Source organism: Salvia hispanica, chromosome 5 (genome assembly GCF_023119035.1).
Source record: "Salvia hispanica cultivar TCC Black 2014 chromosome 5, UniMelb_Shisp_WGS_1.0, whole genome shotgun sequence".
In the NCBI taxonomy this organism is placed as follows: domain Eukaryota; kingdom Viridiplantae; phylum Streptophyta; class Magnoliopsida; order Lamiales; family Lamiaceae; genus Salvia; species Salvia hispanica.
In genome coordinates this window covers 37,631,504-37,649,770 of record NC_062969.1, presented here as the reverse complement: position 1 = coordinate 37,649,770, position 18,267 = coordinate 37,631,504, and the positions used below count along the sequence as shown (strand labels likewise).

General features: G+C 36.8%; 2 protein-coding genes and 1 pseudogene across 2 annotated transcripts; 2 read left to right on the top strand and 1 right to left on the bottom strand.

Moving 5' to 3' along the window:
• The first annotated feature begins 6,137 nt into the window (after positions 1-6,137).
• LOC125187275 lies at positions 6,138-9,461 on the top strand. Its single transcript, XM_048083830.1, has 6 exons — positions 6,138-6,602; positions 7,125-7,236; positions 7,347-7,518; positions 7,607-7,794; positions 8,320-8,464; positions 9,224-9,461. Exons 1-5 carry the CDS (start codon positions 6,253-6,255, stop codon positions 8,443-8,445), a joined length of 948 nt encoding a protein of 315 aa, XP_047939787.1. The 5' UTR covers positions 6,138-6,252; the 3' UTR covers positions 8,446-8,464; positions 9,224-9,461.
• Positions 9,117-10,737, bottom strand: LOC125189974. The gene is made up of 5 exons (XM_048087182.1): positions 10,366-10,737; positions 10,160-10,271; positions 9,999-10,080; positions 9,863-9,914; positions 9,117-9,774 (listed from the first exon to the last, which is right to left on the bottom strand). The coding sequence occupies exons 1-5, from the start codon at positions 10,735-10,737 to the stop codon at positions 9,640-9,642; spliced, it is 753 nt and encodes a 250-aa protein (XP_047943139.1). The 3' UTR covers positions 9,117-9,639.
• A 4,688-nt stretch (positions 10,738-15,425) lies between these two features.
• Positions 15,426-15,675, top strand: LOC125187370 (annotated as a pseudogene).
• Positions 15,676-18,267: the final 2,592 nt, after the last annotated feature.

Here is an 18,267-nt window from a genome sequence, read left to right as displayed (position 1 = left end):
GAATCTAGAACAGGTCTAGCTATGCACTAAACAATCAGTTACAAGAAGTGGGTAAGTGGTATGAACGTGTTGCACCGTTACTAACTGCTGCGTCGTGACAAACCGCTCCAAAGCATTATGCAGCACATTCCACGTCACCCTTTTGACGGGTGTGCCTCCACTTCGAATTATGGTATCCATATGTCATACTCCATATTTATAGTTCAAATAGTGTGTCATGACATCTTTCAAAACCTTTTCATTTCCTTTTTTCGTAATCTTTGAACTTCCCTTAAAAAAATCATTCATTGCATTGCTGAAACCTAATTTAATGCAAAATATGAAAAGCCATTGTGCAAAACTGTCTGTTGTTACAAATTCATTAGGAGTAAAAAATAATCTATAAATATATAAAAGGAAAAATTATAAACAATATATACACCAAAATATCACACACAATAACATATATGAACGCCATCCATCCCCGGCAACGACGCTATTTTGATGCTTTCTTTGGTTTTTCTACACATGTTAGGGGTTCGTGTTAATTAAAGGGAGTGCGTCCAACTGATCTATCATAAAAATCCCAACCTAGCTGAGTCGTTGGCACGACAACCGTAACCTGGCGCATCAAACAAATTCCTCAATCCACTTCTACTGGCTAGTATAGTGTAGGTAAGGGTCGAATCCCACAAGGATGGACACGTTTGGATAACTGTGGTGATACTCCCGGGTGGTTTTGTTTAGCTACCACGCTTCGGGTTGAGATTGTACCTAGACGGAATTTAAAAATTGTACTCTACTGATTAGTGGGCGTGAAAGTGACCGACATGTGGTTGTGTTCGTGGAAATAGGGAACAAGGTATCTCAGAGACATGTGGAAAGTAGACAGTTACTAAATGAGGAAACTAGAAAGCATGATATATTTGGTGGCTGGGTGGCTACTCTGACAGGTCTGGATGATACAACTGAAAAGTAAAAGACAAAAGCAAAAAGTAACTAAAAAGTAAAATGGTCCAAAGCAAAAGTAGATGGTGATGTTTTCTTCTTCAACAAGTATCAACAAAAATTACATGAATTCAAACTCCATGGATGAAATCAGATCAACAAAATTAAAACTCCAAATCCATCGAATAAAAGCTTAAAATTAAGATGAACGGCTAAACTGCAGATTACTCCTACTGGCTAACATGCAAGGTGGTGATGACAACGCAAATTATGAAACTCATGCACGAAAACTTAAACTGAAACATAACTTCAACTTCAATCAGCAACTCCAGATCTAGATTACTCAACGAGAACATGCGCAACACTTAGAAATTAAAAGCTACAACTAGATCTAACTTTCCTAGGCAGAACGAAGCAACTTCAAACCAAGGAGACATGCGAAATAGAAACTTCATAATTAAAAACGTTCGGATCTTCACGAATACTTCAAAAGGCAACAAGAATTAATGTTTGCAACAGATCCAACGAAGAAAACAAGTAAACTTTAAACTAGGAAAGCGATTAAAGATTGTTTATGCCACTCCGGGCGATGAAACTGTTGTACTACGACGACAAACTGGCTGAAACGATATGATGATGACTCTCCAGTGGACTTCTGGACTCCAGGTGACCATAGCTGTGGCGAGGAACGAGAAGAACTGGACAATGCTGAAGGAACTGATCTTCTAGAGAAAATTTTCACTAAGTGTAGTGGTTGGACTTTTGAACTCAGAACTCTTTCTCTCTCTCCAAGTGGCTTCTTTTATAGGGAGGCTTGTCCTTGCTTTTAGGAGACTTCCTTCGCAATTTGACTTTTCTGCCCTTGTTTATGATCATCCTAGCTATCCTTCTTCTCCATCTCGAGCCTTCTCTTTAGCATGCATCCTGGTCAGTATTGCACCCTTCTAGCGCTCTTTTTCACCTGCGTCGTCCGAACTGTATAACTTGGACCCCTTTATCCTGCACACTTAAGCAATTGTTTTGCAGATAATACATGTCAATCACGACATACTGACCAGTAACCAAGGCTTAGAATACGACTTATCAGGCAGTGTTGGATTGATACGGCTGCTGCCACTCCACATAATTGAGTGTTTGGGTGGTCAGTTGCTGCCAATCTGTGTAAACTGGCTGTCTGGACTGACAATCGACATAGTTGAGTAAACATCATGACAGTAATTGGAGGATGAGAACTAATGAAAGCACCAAATGATACGAATAAACTCGTATCGGGGGATAATTGCGAGAGATCGCGGAGAAGATATTGGTTCGTTCGCAGGGAGAATCCCGTCGAGCAGCCAATTATCGTTCAACTAGGATTTTGAGCAAGAAAATAAATTGCAGGAATGAAAGAAACAATAAAAATAAGATAATTCTGATATGTTCATTCGTTGAATAAAATAACAAGGTCTCCTATTTATAATAAGAGTATTCTAACTTAATGAGAGAAATAAACTTAACTTACTGAACAAGAAATAAATATGCTAGAGAGATAAGATAGCTAAATAATTAATAAGATATGAGCAATATTCTTGAAGATATTCCTGTATCATAGACGACTGAAAGTCTGAATCAGAGGAGGGGCCTAATTTCGTGATTTTGGGAAGAGAGGGGCTGATTTAGTGAGAGGAAGAGAGAGACGATAGGTGGGAGGTAGTATATGGACTAATTTAGTTTTAAAAATGGGCTTATCTTTTTTACTAATTAATGTTTGGCCATTAATTTGATTAGAGTTGGATTCTTTTTAATTTGGTGAAAGAAAGTGGGCTAGGTTGTGGAAATTTTAGTTAGGCTGAAATAATTTGAGAAATGGCCCAAACTCGAATTTAATTACTTTTGGCCTAAACTAAAATGATTTAGTAAGATAAATAAGTTAATATAATTTTGTATGAATTTTAGTAAGGTGTAGAATGCCATTCCGTCGGAACACGGGAATAGCAAAGGAGACAGTAGTTAATAATATAAGCTTTTAGAAAAATATTCTTAAAGGTAATAGCACTAATAATAATTATGATCATAGTGAAAGAAATTGAGCTTTGAGACATGTTTTCTAGTTTAATTAGAGTAGTTTTAAGACTAAATTAGTACTACTTTCCTATTGTGATAGTTTCAAAAGGTCGCCTTTACAAGTAAAGTCGCAACGAAAGATTCTAAGTTAAGGAAACTCAACGATCGAGGTAAGCTTTCTTATACTAAAAATACAAAATTATATTTTATGAAAACTCGAAACATGTTCGTGATTTTTAAAGATGTTGTCTTGCCATTAATGCTTTGTGTATGATGTCTATCTGTTAACTAAGGCCAAGTGAATTATGAATGATGATATATAAGTCGAATTCGGGTCCCAGTGAGGGTGGTGTCCCCGCTCGGACTAGTGTACACGGGATACCTCTGACTGTGAACGGACGGCAAAGAAGGTGACCGTGGAAGGTGGCCACCTTTCCGGCACAAGGATACCTCTGGCATGTTTGGCAGAAAAGGTGACCGTATGAGAACACTATCTCAACGGCACAAGATGATCAGATATGGCTAAGTACAGGAAAATGAGCTCAATGTGAATATTTTTTGTAAGCTCAGGTCTTTTCAATAAAACCCATGAGTGTTACTGTGATGATGACTTGACAATATTTTCAAATGTATATGTGTATCTTTCGGGAATGTGTTCACTGAGTACCTTTGTACTCAGTCCTGCATATATTTTTAAATGTGCAAGTTGATCGTGGAGGGCAGGCTAGTAGCTATATAAGAATAAAACTCTCGGAGGTTCATATCTCCACTCATGAACCGCACTCTTTTGCTTCCGTTGTGCCGTTAATAAGGCCGCGCTTATTTTAAATTTCTAATTTCTGATGAGTTGAACTTGTAAGAACAGTTCCTCGAGTCCCCACGATCGAGTATATTTTGTTATAAGTAATTTCCTATATTATTATAATTTGTGTGTCTCGTTATGTCTTGATTTTAATTTCCCCTAATCTCTATCCCCGCTTCTTATAATCCCTCCTTAGTCACGGTTTCCCCGGGTTATACTACCCTTAGATAACTGCAGTCGTGAGACACACACATGTGAAAAGCAAGCATATTCCATGAGTAAATGCATACACACACCATGTAATCCATGAAAAGCATTGTACGACGTCTGAAACCGCAATTTTTTAATAATGTTAATAACAAACATATTCCATGTTAACCGACCACACAAACCATATTAGTCACATGAGCAAGCATAAACTATGTGAATATAGTGCATACACCATGTTAATAGCAAGCATAATCCATGAAATGCACACACAAATCATGTTAACAATAAGCATAATCCATGTCCATCAGCATGTAACTACGAATACAGGTTATATTAAAACATATACAATCCATATCAATTACATATATAATACAACAATGTAACTACATTTACAATCCATACCAACTACGATCATGTTAACTACATATACAATAAATACGTCATGTTATCTACAGATACAATCCTTGTCATATACTCCCTTCATTCCACAAAAGATATTACACTTGTGGGATGACACGTGATTTTAGAAAAAGAAAAATTATATCACCTGTTTCTGGCACACAATTTGGTACCATCTCATATCTCTTGATACTAAAAAACATCTGCCTACAGCCTAAATTTCGGCATTCCAGCCAATCTAAGTAAGTTCTCTCACTCTCCTCTTTTTTATTTTCTCATTTTTTTCTCCGTATCCATCAATTTCCATTCCTGAATATTCTCAATGAGCTACTAAACTGTTTGCATGTTCCATCACTTTGATGTCATATGAAAAATGAAAAGTTACTGAAGGTGCACAGGTGCTGGCCGTAAGCTAAGGTTGTATAAAAATTAAAAAGTGGTTTTCTTAATCTTCCCCATATCTTATATTCTCCCCGGTCCGCCATTAGGAGTCTCATTTATGGGTGCACGAGTTTTAAAAAATATTAAGTGAGTGGAAAAAAATTAGTGGAATAGGGGTCTCACTTATATATATTAGTTTTAAATGAAATGTGAGTGGAATGAGTTACTAGAAGGTGGGACCATATTACCATTTATAGTAAAAGTGAACTGGGACTCCTATTTGTGGACGGACTAAAATGAAAAAACGGAATTCCTATTCGCAGACAGAGAGAGTACTTTGTAGCCTCATCAATTTGATCAGATGTCGATCGCTAGTCCTTCAAATTTAAATAAATAAATAAAATCATAGAGATCATCTTTTTTGTCCAATTCATCAAGATTAATCACATTGTTGTATTGATAAATATAAATATAAAAACAAAAATTACTACAACATTGAAGGGTACTCTCTCTATCTCATAGTAGAATTCACATTTGAGAATTGACACGAAATTTTAGGAGGTGTTTTATGTGTTAAGTGGAAAGAGAATAATATATTTATATAAATGTGAGAGAGAACTTTTTCCAAAAAAAGAAATATGACATCTTTTGTGGGACAAATTAAAAAGGAAAGTATGACATCGACTATGGGACAGAGGGATTACCTATGTCTTCTCCCATGCTCTTATTTCATTCCCACAGCTCCTAAAGTGATGTATCTATAGAGAAGCAATGATGCCGTAGCTCATCAATGAGCCAAAAACCAAATATCCCCCTTGGATCCTGATGCATTATCCGCCTTAAAATCATAGCTCAGGAAGCAGCGTTTTCTTATTCAATTCCAAATAACATGTTAAATCTATACATTACGGCTTATCCAATAACTTTACCCAAATTAAGGGGAAAATGAATCCACATTTCGCATATCAATTCATACATGTACCAAACTATTCCAATCCATCTTTGCGAATGAATCCACAGTTAGTATGTGCTAAAAAAATCAAACGTGGAGAAGAGGCAAGAAAACCTGGCGTTGCCTGTGAGTTGAAGTGGTAAAAGCCAGAGATTACTGAAGGAAGAGTCAGAATTTGTGCCATTGCCCCTTGTGAGTTCTCGGGTTGCAACTGCGGGCCATATGTTTCTCATGGGCCAGGCTGGGCCCATAAAAAAGGTAAACCATTTCGGATTTTGGTTGTTGAACAAACCCAACCATCTTAAAAAGGGCAGGTCAAAATGGTCATTTGGCGAAAAACAAGACGCTTTTGTTTCACTCAACCTCCCTTTTCTTTTCTGCTTTGAATATTATTTCCTTTCCTCTTTTTACAAAAAACACCTCACTCACTGCCCACTGCATCCGTGTAGAGAGAGAGAGAGAGAGGGAGAAGAGTCAAGAGAGGGAGGGAAGAGCCGTTTGAGAGAGTGAGAAGAAGAGAGTATATAGTGTAGCCATGGTGACGGACCAGGAGATAGCGCAGGCCGTGGAGACAGTTCTCCGTCAGTCAGACCCCAACGCCGTGACTTCTCTAAACGGCGTCGTGCAACGCCTGGAGGCCAAGCTAGGGTTGAGCCTCGCTCACAAAGCCGAGTTCATAAGAGATCAGATCACATTCCTCCTCCGCTCCAACCCCGTTCCCAAAGACCAGCTGCCCCCTCAACCCCACTACCTCATTCCTCAGCCATTTCACCAACCTCCTCATTTCGCACTCCACCAGCAAGCTGACCCTGCCTACACTCAGCCACCGCAGCCTTCGCGCCCTCCGAAAGAAGAGAATGCGGCGGCTGATACGCCGAAAGGAAGGTAATGCATTTCCTTTCTGGTTATTGTCTCTAAAATAATTCGCTTTTTGGTTAAGTAAGTGTTGCATTACGCATGAATCATGAGTTGCTTTATTTTGGCGAGTGTGGATTTTGTGGAAAATGTATAAATTAGTAGCCTTTTTTAAGATCCTAGTAGATTTTTCGGTGCATCTGCTCGTAGACTTACAATTTAACGTCACTATCAGTGTTTGTTGATGGGGGTTGAAATTGGGGTTTGTTCTTTGACTAAGCGTTATTCTTAATATAATCACACGCATAAAAATGTTTTTTTGTAAATTACAGTTTTCAAGCTGTTAACGCATTATGTATTGAAACAGTGCTTAGTTTTGTCGCCTATGAAACATGCAAATTAGTAGTTGTCAACATGCAAAAATGATTCTCAGTTGTGTTATTTCCCTGCTTTGGCACTTCCATTTCAAGAAACTTGATGTTTGGCATCTATTTCTTGAGAAATTTGTGATCAACTTTTAAATGTAATGTAATCAATATACTTTCTTTGTAGAGCCCCTTCAGGAACCAAAAGAAGGGGTGGTCCGGGAGGCCTAAACAAATTGTGTGGTGTTTCACCTAAACTACAAGCGATTGTTGGGCAGCCAGAATTGCCAAGGACGGAGGTTTGGATCGCACGAGCTAGCAGTTTATCTTGTTTTGGGATCACATCATACTATATTTGTCTGTCTAAGCTATGCATGATGCATTACAAATTGCTTTGTTGTCGATACAGATAGTAAAGCAGCTGTGGGTGTATATTAGGAAACATAATCTTCAGGATCCAGAGAACAAGAGAAAGATTATATGTGATGATGCTTTGCGATTGGTTTTTGAGACAGACTGCACTGACATGTTCAAGATGAATAAGCTGTTGGCAAAACACATTTTGAGACTTGAACCAATGAGTACGAACATGGAACTTGGGGCCACATCTCTAATATAATTTTATTAATAAATACTCTATTTATTACAGTAATCGTTAACTTCTTGCAGAAGAACCTGTTCAAGCCAAGAAATCAAAAGTTGAAGATGATTCTACAAAGCAAAAGTCCGATCCCAGTCTTCTTCCTGTGGTGATATCTGGTGAACTAGCTAAATTTTTTGGAACTGGAGAAAAAGTGATGCTTCAGTCGGAGGCTTTGGGTCGTGTCTGGGAGTACATAAAATCTAACAAACTTGAGGTACTATTAATGTATGCTACGCATGTTTGTTTATCTGATGTGGTATGTCTAGTTTATCTACTAATATTCTTTCTCTCCAGCCTGTCTGTTTTGTCCCCAACATTTAAGCGTTTTCCTGAAAATGTCCCAACAATTAAGATGCAGCATTTTGATACCTAATGATTTGAAAGTGTCACAAATGTCAAAAGGCCCTGAACCTCATTTTTTGCTCTTGGAAAATCAATGTGTGATGCTGGAGGCCTAAGTGCCTTGCAATCCTTGAATGCCAATCCAATTTCTAACTTCAAATTAAATTTGACACGTAGATTTTCTGTCTCAAGAAACTGTTCATGACATTTTAGTGATACTGTCTAAACATGAGGTACCAAATGTTATGTTTGAAATGTTGGGACATTTTTGGGTATGCACTATGTTGGGATAGTCTGAAATTTCCCTGAAATATTGTCTAAACGTTAGGTACCATAATGGGTTTGTTACTAAAGATCGCCATTACAAGATTTTCTTGACCTTGATTCTTTTTCATAGGATCCACTGAGTTCTATGGTTATTCACTGTGATGCGAAGCTTCAGGAGCTTTTGGGGTGTGAAAGCATTTCTGCTTTGGGAATTCAGGAGATGCTTTTGCGCCATCATTTACTTAAGCAGTGTTAATGTTTCTTTTGTGTGAATGGTAAGCAGTAAGTTGTCTTTGGTGCACGTACAACACATAGAACTAGGCTTCTACATTTTTTATCGGTGTACCTGCTCATTTGTTACTCTTTTAGACGACCTTGCTCTTCTAAGACTACTTTTTTCTCTTCTCTCTCCACCCTTTCCTTTTCTAGTTTGCATGTTGCCATATGATTTATAGTAGAAAGCTATTAAGTAGTAATTGAATCTAATTGGTTGAGATGATCTTGTTGCATTCGGCTCTAATCCTCCTCTGTCCGTTAATATATACTAGTATATAGATATTGTTGCAATTCTTTAAAGTGCTAGTAGCTCACTCGAGATGAGATCACCCTATCCCTAATCAGATAGATGGATAAGCCCTTTATAAAGGGGAAATCTGATGACTAAACGAGAGATGGTGGAGTTCATTAGATCTGATGTGGTTCTGTTTTTTCACCAGTTGTTTTTCTACTTAAATCAAAAAGCTATTGTCCTCGTATTGTAGCAACTGGTGGCATAGCAGTGTTCTTGATTTTCCAGATTATGTGATTCTGCTACTTGTGCTGGTTGAAGCAATATTATGATGATAACTTCTTTATGATATATTTTGAGCATAAGAGGTGTGTCTAACGGTGAGCAGGATGTTGAATAAAAGAACAGTAACAACACGATAGCAGCTTAGAACTTTTGATTTTACTTGATGGAATTCACTAGGAAATAACACCATTGAGTTACGATAGCACAACGATTGACCACCAATTTTGTTCTACTTTTGCAGGTCTGTTGATGCTGTAGTTTGCTAGTTGTTTATGATGACATGACTGATGCTGCCAAACGGAGATGTAATCCTAGTTTCTTTTGATTTGTCTAATGTTTAGATGTATGGAATCACTCACAGGTAGCGACTATAGTTGTAGTGCGACTTGGTTCCTGAATGTAGGCTATAATGTTTTGTAATTATGCTGCTGTAGCTTGTTTAGGATGGTGTTAATCTATTTGCCTTCTTTCCCACTTGACCGCTGCTGGTGTTCAAATGCCCCTTGTATCACACATGTTTATCCAACCAGTTCTAAATTCTAATGCCTTCTTTTCTTGCGATGAATTTTAGTTTTAAGAGGACTTACCGGTATACAAAATGAGATGCTATACTAAATTATAAATGCAGAAGCATGGGGTTGTTGGTGACGTGGTCTGTTATTTGAATGAACGTACAAGTGCAGCCAGGAAGAGAAGGGTGAACAAGATGATTACTGCTTTTCTGGCCCTCTTCTTCAACCTTAACTGGGGATTAAGCTTGTCTATGGCAGCCATCACCAGAGTTATCAGTTCCTGCCCAATCATAAAAACAAAACATGACCTAAAGATATGATTAATCAATCGGCTGATGACCTACTCTTGCTTGATTCCAGATTCTTACCAGTCTTAGTGGCTCCATGTGAAGTATAGGCTCCAGGAACATCTCCACATTCCTAGATAAACAAGAGTTATCAGTTCCTGTCCAAGGAATATCATTAAGATATGAGGCTTGTGTAAGTTTATGACCAATGACTTGCCTTATCATCACCTTTCCGTGGTAAACATGGCATGTATAGAAGCTGAAACCTTTCCCGAGACGCAAGGGTGCCTTATTCCACTCTGAAGAAAGAGAAGACGCCAGAGAAGGTGAGGAACTGCTATTATAAACAAGGATGGTTGTAAAAGAAAGAGGAGCTACCTAGTTTCCAGGATACACCAACCACCATCCCTTCATCCGATGTCTTTTGCACCACGATTTCAATGTTATTCCCCAAGTATTTCATTAGAGATGAGAAGAAAACCATGACTTGCTGAGTGACATGGAAAAACATATATTAGTATCATTTTTTGCAATTTATTTTGATGAAGACATTTGAAAATCAGAGTTTATTTGAACAAATGTACCTTCTTACCAAGATAAGGTTGGAAGGCGGAAACAAAGTTGGAAATGCACGAGCATTCTTCTGATATTATATCTGAGACTTGATTAACATTTTTATTTTTGATCGCTTCGTAGAGCTTGAGCACTGTTTCAAGAGCTCTGTAGTCCTCTCGAGGCCCCGTGTCATCGTTGGTGCAGCAGGCCACCGCCGCCGCGTGGGTTGTTTTGGTGAAAAGGTTAGGGAAATGTATTGGTTGTGAAATATTGAGTGAGAAATTTGCATGGCGCCACAGCTTGATTGTTAGGCCAGATTCATGAGCAATGTTGGGTGCAGGGAGAAATGGAGTGGAATTTGTGCAGAAACGTAAGGTGGAGGGAACTGAAGTTGAGGCCATCTAAACATCACGCGTGGAAGTTGGCTCTTTATATTTGAGAGAGAGAGAAAGAGAGAGAGAGAGAGTAGGGAATAAAGGTTGAAGGTGGAGTGCAAGCATAGTATCTTGTCAGCTGGTGGCGGGCTATCTTTGCCTTTCGCATGCTGCTGCATAATTTATCAAGCCTCTTTCCAAAACAAGGCAAAATAAATTGTTAGTAATTTTTAATTAAAGTTTTATTGATTTTGACACAGGATTAAGTTATACGGAAATGCTGATTTATGCCTTAAAATTTGACCATGGAACTGAGAATTTGGATTTAAAATGAAGGTTGTAATTTTAAATGCATAGTTTAATACCATAAAAATGTGAGAGTGAGAAAGAAAGAGAGACTGATCTTTGCAGTTTTTGTGTTGATCAAGCAAAGCTTGTTGTGTGCCTGCCTTGCTTGTTCCCTTCTCACCGCTGTAATGTGTAGGGCAGGCAGAAAGTTGTCGTGGAGCCATTGATGTGGTGCACGTTGTTCTGTTGCCGTTGCTGCCTTCTGCTCGCCGCCAAGTCCCTTCTCTTTCTCTTCTTGTTGTGAAAGTGAAAGAAGAAGGTGAAGGCGTCGCTGGATCAAAGTCGGAGTAGCTGTTGGGTTTGAGCTGCAAGCGCTTGTTGCAATCTTTTTTCGGAAATTATATGATAACTGTAGAAATGATAACAATGTAGGATACTATACATTCAACACGATGACCACGCGATCGCTCTCAGGCTCACGTACTTGTACAGTTTCATGAATGAATGTATATGTTGAATTGATCCTATTTAATATTTATCATTTTTCCTTAAGCTTTCAGCTGCTCTTCATTCCACCCTCCATTCAGTTCAGTTGTAGTAATTTGTAACTTCCACCGTAACTATCTGATGTGGAATCGGTTGGGAGTTCGTTAGACAGGTGCTTCTCTTCTTCCTTTCACATTTTATTCCTTACAAATGATTTGTGTTCGTATACGCCATAACGGGCTGCTGTTATGTGAGTACGAGCAGGTTAAGAGTCCAATTTCCATTCGTTTCTCTTGCAAAAAATTGAGGATAACTCATATCCCAATTTGCAACGTTAATCGACATTGGAAATAGCCACCAACATTAGATGAGTCAGTGATTGAATAAAAGTGGTAGACTGGTAGTACATGTTTCAAAATAATCTTCCTCATATTATATTTTTGTTTCCCAAGTATTAGTCATAACAAAACAATTTTGTGAGATACAAAATCGAGAAGTACACATTGTAAGGAAAAATTCTATTGATCAACATTTTTTATGTGTTGAAGATTTCTGCTTCTTTAATGATGTCTTATTGATTGAATTTGTTTTTGCTTAATAGAAAATAATCAAAAACATCATTAATACAACCATCCAATCAAATCCATCGTTGCGGTGCCGGTAGATAATGAAGTGCGTTTTCAAATGAAACTACTAGTATCACGCCACAGATCAATATATTTTTAAAAAATTAATTTTAAATTTTAAATTTTAAATTAATTAAACAAATTAGAATCAATATTAACAATGAACAATATGTATAACAATTTTAGTTATACGAAAATAAAAAATCTATACAAATCAACATTGAAGCATAATAAATTTGATACAAATCACATAATATAATATTTAAACAATAAATCATGGAATAGGAAGATAAAAATCTATCACAATAAAGAATTAAATACAATGGATAATTGCTCATCATTTTTAAACTTCTTTATACACTACATTAACTTTAAAATTAAAATCAATGTCATCATTATAAACTAAAACCTTCAATCATTCACAATTTGTCACTCTTCAACAGAACTTCCGCCTGCCTCACCTAAAACTACAATAAAATAAAGAACAAAATCAATAATCAATATGTATTAAAACGATCATCCGTAGAGCAAAGCATAAGATGTATGAGACCCATGAAAGTACACAATCGAACAATTCACACCACATAATTTTGTGGAGGCTTCCCTAGCCATCCAAATCAAGAAGATAAAGCTATAGTGACTACAAATTAACATCAATCAAAATGGCAAATAGATAATAAAAGTATTTATTTACCTGGGAATAGGAGAAGGAGGTGAATATGTCTACTGTGTGAGAATATATGTAGCATAAATGATTCCATGAATGTAACCAAAAGAAGCGTCAATAAGAAGCAAATCCAAAACTCAACCTGTTAATTTCATTAAAATCAAATATAAATATAGTAGTAATTGTATACTATCAAATTAAAGAAAAGAATATTAATTAGAAAGAGAAATAGAAGTACCCCATAGCCAAACTTGAGGAAAACACCGAGTGGAGGAAGAAGAATAGCCACGATAATGTCGATGAAAGTTGTTGCATTTGCTGATTGAAACGGTGCGGAGATCGGGGAGGCGAGAGAGGATGTGTGTGGTGATTTCCGATGGTAGAATTTTGAAGAAATCACGGCGACGGCCATCCATGTTTAGAAGAGGCAAAGCAAAGCAGAGTATATTTTGTCAATTCAAAAATCAGTGAATCTCCTAATTGCAATTCAAAAAAATTGAATCAAATTATCTTTGCTAACCTCCTACTCACTCACGTGTATATGAAATATGGGGAAACTAAAACTAATCTCCACTAAACGTGGGAAACCAACTAAGTAGGATTATATATTTATTAGAATTAGTTTTTGAATTTTATATTAATTGCATTTACATCCCTCAGCATAAAATGATTATTCAAAACCTCCCAAAACTCTCCTTTTATATATTGTATAGATTTAAGAAAATTAAATCGAACTAAATATGAAACCTTAAAATCCTGCGTGCAAGAAAACCGCGACATAACTATTTAGATCACTTCCTCTCCAACCTCCTCGTACACAGTTCCCTGCAACTTACTTTCATGGCAAAGGAGATATCTTTTTCTCAGGCCATCCACGTCTATGTCTCAATACCGTCTCATCCCTTCACTATTCATGGGTCCCACTGCACTTTTTATCCCATCTCTTAACTAAGAGAAAACACCTACAACCCTCCATCTCTTAATCATCTCATCCTTTAACTATTCGTTCAATTTCATTTTTTATTTTTATTTCCAACAAATTCAACTAATATTTCATTGAAATATTAAACTAATACTAATAATTCATAAAATAATTAAAAACCACGAAAATAATAACATCAAAAAATACGAAAAATGTTTGAGATGAAGAATGTAGAGTGTTTGAGTGAGAATAGAGATTTTTTTATGGTGGATAATTTGTGGGAATGATTTGATATTTATAGAAGTGATAGGGGGCTTAAAAATAGAAAAAAAATTTAAATATTGAAAAAAACGGCTAATATTTTTGGGGAAATTTATTTTTTTTTCCCGATTTTTTTCAGAATTTAGAAAAAAAAACATTTTTTTTTTAAACGGATATAAACGACGCCCACTCGCGGGGCGGCGAGTGGACGTCACGGACGAACGGGAGCTCGCCAGATTCCTCTCCGCGGAGGGACAGGGACAAGATGGGACAAGACGGAGTACCCGCATCGCCGTTTCGATGCTGTCTTGTCTCGCCGAGACGAGACCGAGCCCACATCGAGACAGCGATGCGGGTGCTCACAAACAACGAAGCCTTCTTGATTGATTTTGTTGTGATCTAACATCCAAGAAGTGGATATCAATGTTATTCCAGGATTGATTATAACAACACATAGAGATTTTATTAAACTCAACAACAGTGTATACGATACACCAAATACATGACACAGTGGCAACGAAAGACCCAAGTGGGAACGGTCGACCCCGAGTCGGTCCATGAATGCTGTTGGAAAATAATTTTAATTAGTTCGCGACAACCCGAAGGTTCATTCCCGACGAGAGATTTCAGAAAAAAAAAAGATCAAAGTCGCTGACCTTTTGAAATTTAGAATTAAATTCGTCGATTTTTCAGAATATGGGAACAGAGCATGTGAATTTTTCAAAATTAGAGAATTTTTGTTTTTTTTCTCTCTTAATACTCCTTTTTTTCTTATTATTTCACTCATAATATTTATGAATTAACAAAAAAACAGAAATCTCTTATTCTGAAAAATCTGCATGCCCGATTCTATATTCGAAAGGTCAATGAATACAATCTTAAATATCGAAAGGTCAGGAAATTTGATCCATTTTTCAAATCTATCCTTTTCGACCCTATGGCAGTGCCTCAAGCGTAGAGAAACATAATAGTGAAAAGAAAGAAATACATATAAATCATCAAAGGAGAAGAATGAACTTGGTAAGAAATATCATCAAAAGGAAATCAAGATTGAAAATTTGGAAGCAATTTAGAGGATAGGAAGACGAGAGCTTTGGATAATTCTACAAATAGAAATTTGGAGGAGAAAGGGCGTTTGTTAAATCTATCTATACAATATATAAAAGAGGAGTTTTGGAGAAATTTACAAGATTGCCATTTAATTTAAAAAATTATATTAAATTAAATGTATATAATTTAAAGCTATTAAAGTGGATTAAGTGGAGGGAGTGGGAGGTTTTATATAGTTATATGTGATTAAGTGGGAGGCTCTTATAAAGATGTTGAGGTTTAAAAAAGTCGCATGAGGAATCTTTAAATCCATTTGTAACTTCCTCCCCATTCTCACTTTTCTTCTAAACATTTCTACATTCCTATCTTCTTTTTATTGGAAATTTTTTAAAAAAAAGAGAGAGAGAAAAGAAAAATGGGAACAACAACTTTCATCAATATTATCGTGGCTATTCTTCTTCCTCCACTAGGTGTTTTCCTCCCCTAGGTGTTTTCTTCAAGTTTGGCTATGAGGTACTTCTATTTCTCTTTCTAATTAATTTTCTTTTCTTTAATTTGATAGTATACAATTACTACTATATTTATATTTCATTTTGGTGAAATTATTGACGCTTTTTTATTACATTCTTGGAATCATTTATGCTATATATATTCTCACCCAGTAGACATTCATCTCTCTCTCCCATTCCAAGATAAATAAATACTTTTATTCTTTATTTGTCACTTTGATTATGTTAATTTGTAGTCACTATAGCTTTATCTTCTTGATTAGGATGGCTAGGGAAACCTCCACAAAATGGACTGTTAAACCCTAGGGGATGATTCAAACTCCCCACGCTTGGTGATGGTTTTGTTTTGTGAGTGGGTATTACAACCTAGCCCCATGGATTACTAAACCCAAAGGGTATGGATTCAACTTCCGCCAAACATTATGAGGGGTTATAAGCTGCACTTTAATTCAATGCATGTGATGGTACTATACCCTAGCCCCATGGATTGCCCTAGTCCCATGTGGTGGTACTATACCCTAGTCCCATGGATTGCTAAATCCTAGGGGATGATTCAAACTCCCCATTATTGGTGATGGTTTCGTTTTGTGAGTGGGTATTACAACCTAGCCACATGGATTGCTAAACCCAAAGACACACCTCTATCTAGATGAGTACACATCTCACTCACTTCGCTTCACTCTTCATACTTACACTTCTTTTATACACACTTAACACAAAATGACCTAGTGTCTATATATAGGAAACTAAGTCAAAGTTAATAACCGACACTACCAAAAACTAGAGAGTTCTAAATATAAGTTCAACAATATTCTAATAATTTAGAGAGAAACGCATTTTTTTTATCTCTAGATATTGAACTAATATCATCTGCATTCCTATTTTGAAAAATATTACCAATCATCGCTAGACATTGATATAATATCGTCGGAAGGGCTTTTACACATTTGGAGACTTTTTTCGAACCAAAATACTGTTGTGATTTTCAGGGTGCAAATTAGGTTGACAAAACAAGTAATAAATCCCTAAAGATATTACTTCTAAGAATATACAGATGTCCAATACAGTGTAAAAGGTGTCGAATCCACAGCGAGGAGACTAATTGCTAAAGCTACAAAATCTAACCAAAAAGTAGTAAATTTGTTTGATTTTGGATTATTGATCTGAGGCGAGTGAAGGACGAATCGAGAAATCGAAATGCAAGGGAATCACGATAAAGAGGAAGACTATTCCTAGCTTGTTTCGGGTCACTTGTTCACGTGAATTCTAAGGTCTAATTAATTTATTTATCAGGATTGTACTGATTTTACGTTCTCACGAAGCTAGTCACTGATCGTGGAATTTTACACCTAAGATAAGTTGATCACGTCTCCTAGGCTCTACTCACCAGCCACTTGCTCCTACAAGACGCATAGTAATCTCAAAGTTGGCTTCTACGTACATTCAACACCCAAGAGCCACTCCAAACTATCCCCTGGTCAGTTTTAGCCATATGATTCCTTATCTATGTTAGCTTTCTACTCCAAGTTAAAGAGACATTGAAGTTAGGGCCACAAACGGATTAAATTTGCTAGCAAAACCTAACACGGATTGAAATAAACACATTATTAAGAACGAAAATATGAAAGTCGATCAAAACATAATCATGGATTTATATTTACAAGCTCCCCTAACTAACTAGGAGTAACTCCTAAAATCAAGACACTCACAGTGGACAACAACTATATGAGCAAGATTATGGAATGATTAGCCTCAACCTTGTTCTCCTTCCACTAAAAAATTGACTCCAAGCCTCTTTCTTCCTCTTAAAAATGCCTCCAACCGCCAAAAGATAGTTTTTGAGTCGTTCCCTAGCTATTTTAATTGATGGAGAGAACAACAAAAACGAATTAAATTGGAGAAAAAAACATTAAAAACTATTTTTTTTTAAAAAAAAATTGAAAATGAGATCGGCGCACGCAATAGAGCGTCGATCGAGTCTCCATCTTTGTCCGGATATGCCCGCCCCAGTGGCGCACGCCGAGCGCTATCCAACAGCTCCCCGAAATAGGCACTGATGGGGGCACCGATCGTCGCCCCTATTGTGAATGCTCTTATGTCAATAGCAAGTTTCTCTCTCGTCTATTTTCTGTGTCTTCTCCTTATCTCCTTCTTGTCTTATTTCCTATTTGATATAAATGCAAATAGATAACTGAATTATAGTACTAGCTACACATATGCAAAAGAAAATACAATTTCAAATTGAATTATAAATAATTGAAACATTGTAGGAAAGGAAAGATATAAATGGACGACAAGCAAAATTCTCTATTTTTCAGACGCCCGTAGCAGTAGTTTTTACTCTCACCGTCTCATAGAATTATGTCATTTAGGATTTACATGAAGAGAATGAGAAAAAGTAGCTGAAATTGTGTAATGGATGGTGGAGCCCATAAATAATTAAACGATAAAGTAAAATAGGAAGAAAATAATTTGCTATAAATGGATATGGACTATTTCTACGACACGGATGAAAAAAGAAATATGACATATTCCTATGGGACGGAGGTAGACGTGCCCAGGTTTACCGAACCGGCTGTTAAAACCGAAACCGTAACCGTAACCGCCGGTTACAGTTTTGAACCGAAATCGTGAGAATTTATCCGAACCGAAATCGTCGATTTTTGAACCGTGGTTCGGTTCAGGTTCAAAAAATTTTGAACCGAAACCCTGCCGGCACTGCGAAAAATAGCCGAAAAATCGTGAAAC

Coding starts and splice junctions, on each gene's coding strand:
- LOC125187275 (XM_048083830.1), top strand. CDS start 6,253: ATGGTGACGGACCAGGAGATAGCGCAGGCCGTGGAGACAGTTCTCCGT. Junction 7,519..7,606: donor TTTGAGACTTGAACCAATGA/GTACGAACATGG, acceptor AACTTCTTGCAG/AAGAACCTGTTCAAGCCAAG. Junction 7,795..8,319: donor TAAAATCTAACAAACTTGAG/GTACTATTAATG, acceptor TCTTTTTCATAG/GATCCACTGAGTTCTATGGT.
- LOC125189974 (XM_048087182.1), bottom strand. CDS start 10,737: ATGGCCTCAACTTCAGTTCCCTCCACCTTACGTTTCTGCACAAATTCC. Junction 10,272..10,365: donor AACCTTATCTTGGTAAGAAG/GTACATTTGTTC, acceptor CATGTCACTCAG/CAAGTCATGGTTTTCTTCTC. Junction 10,081..10,159: donor TGGTGTATCCTGGAAACTAG/GTAGCTCCTCTT, acceptor CTCTTTCTTCAG/AGTGGAATAAGGCACCCTTG.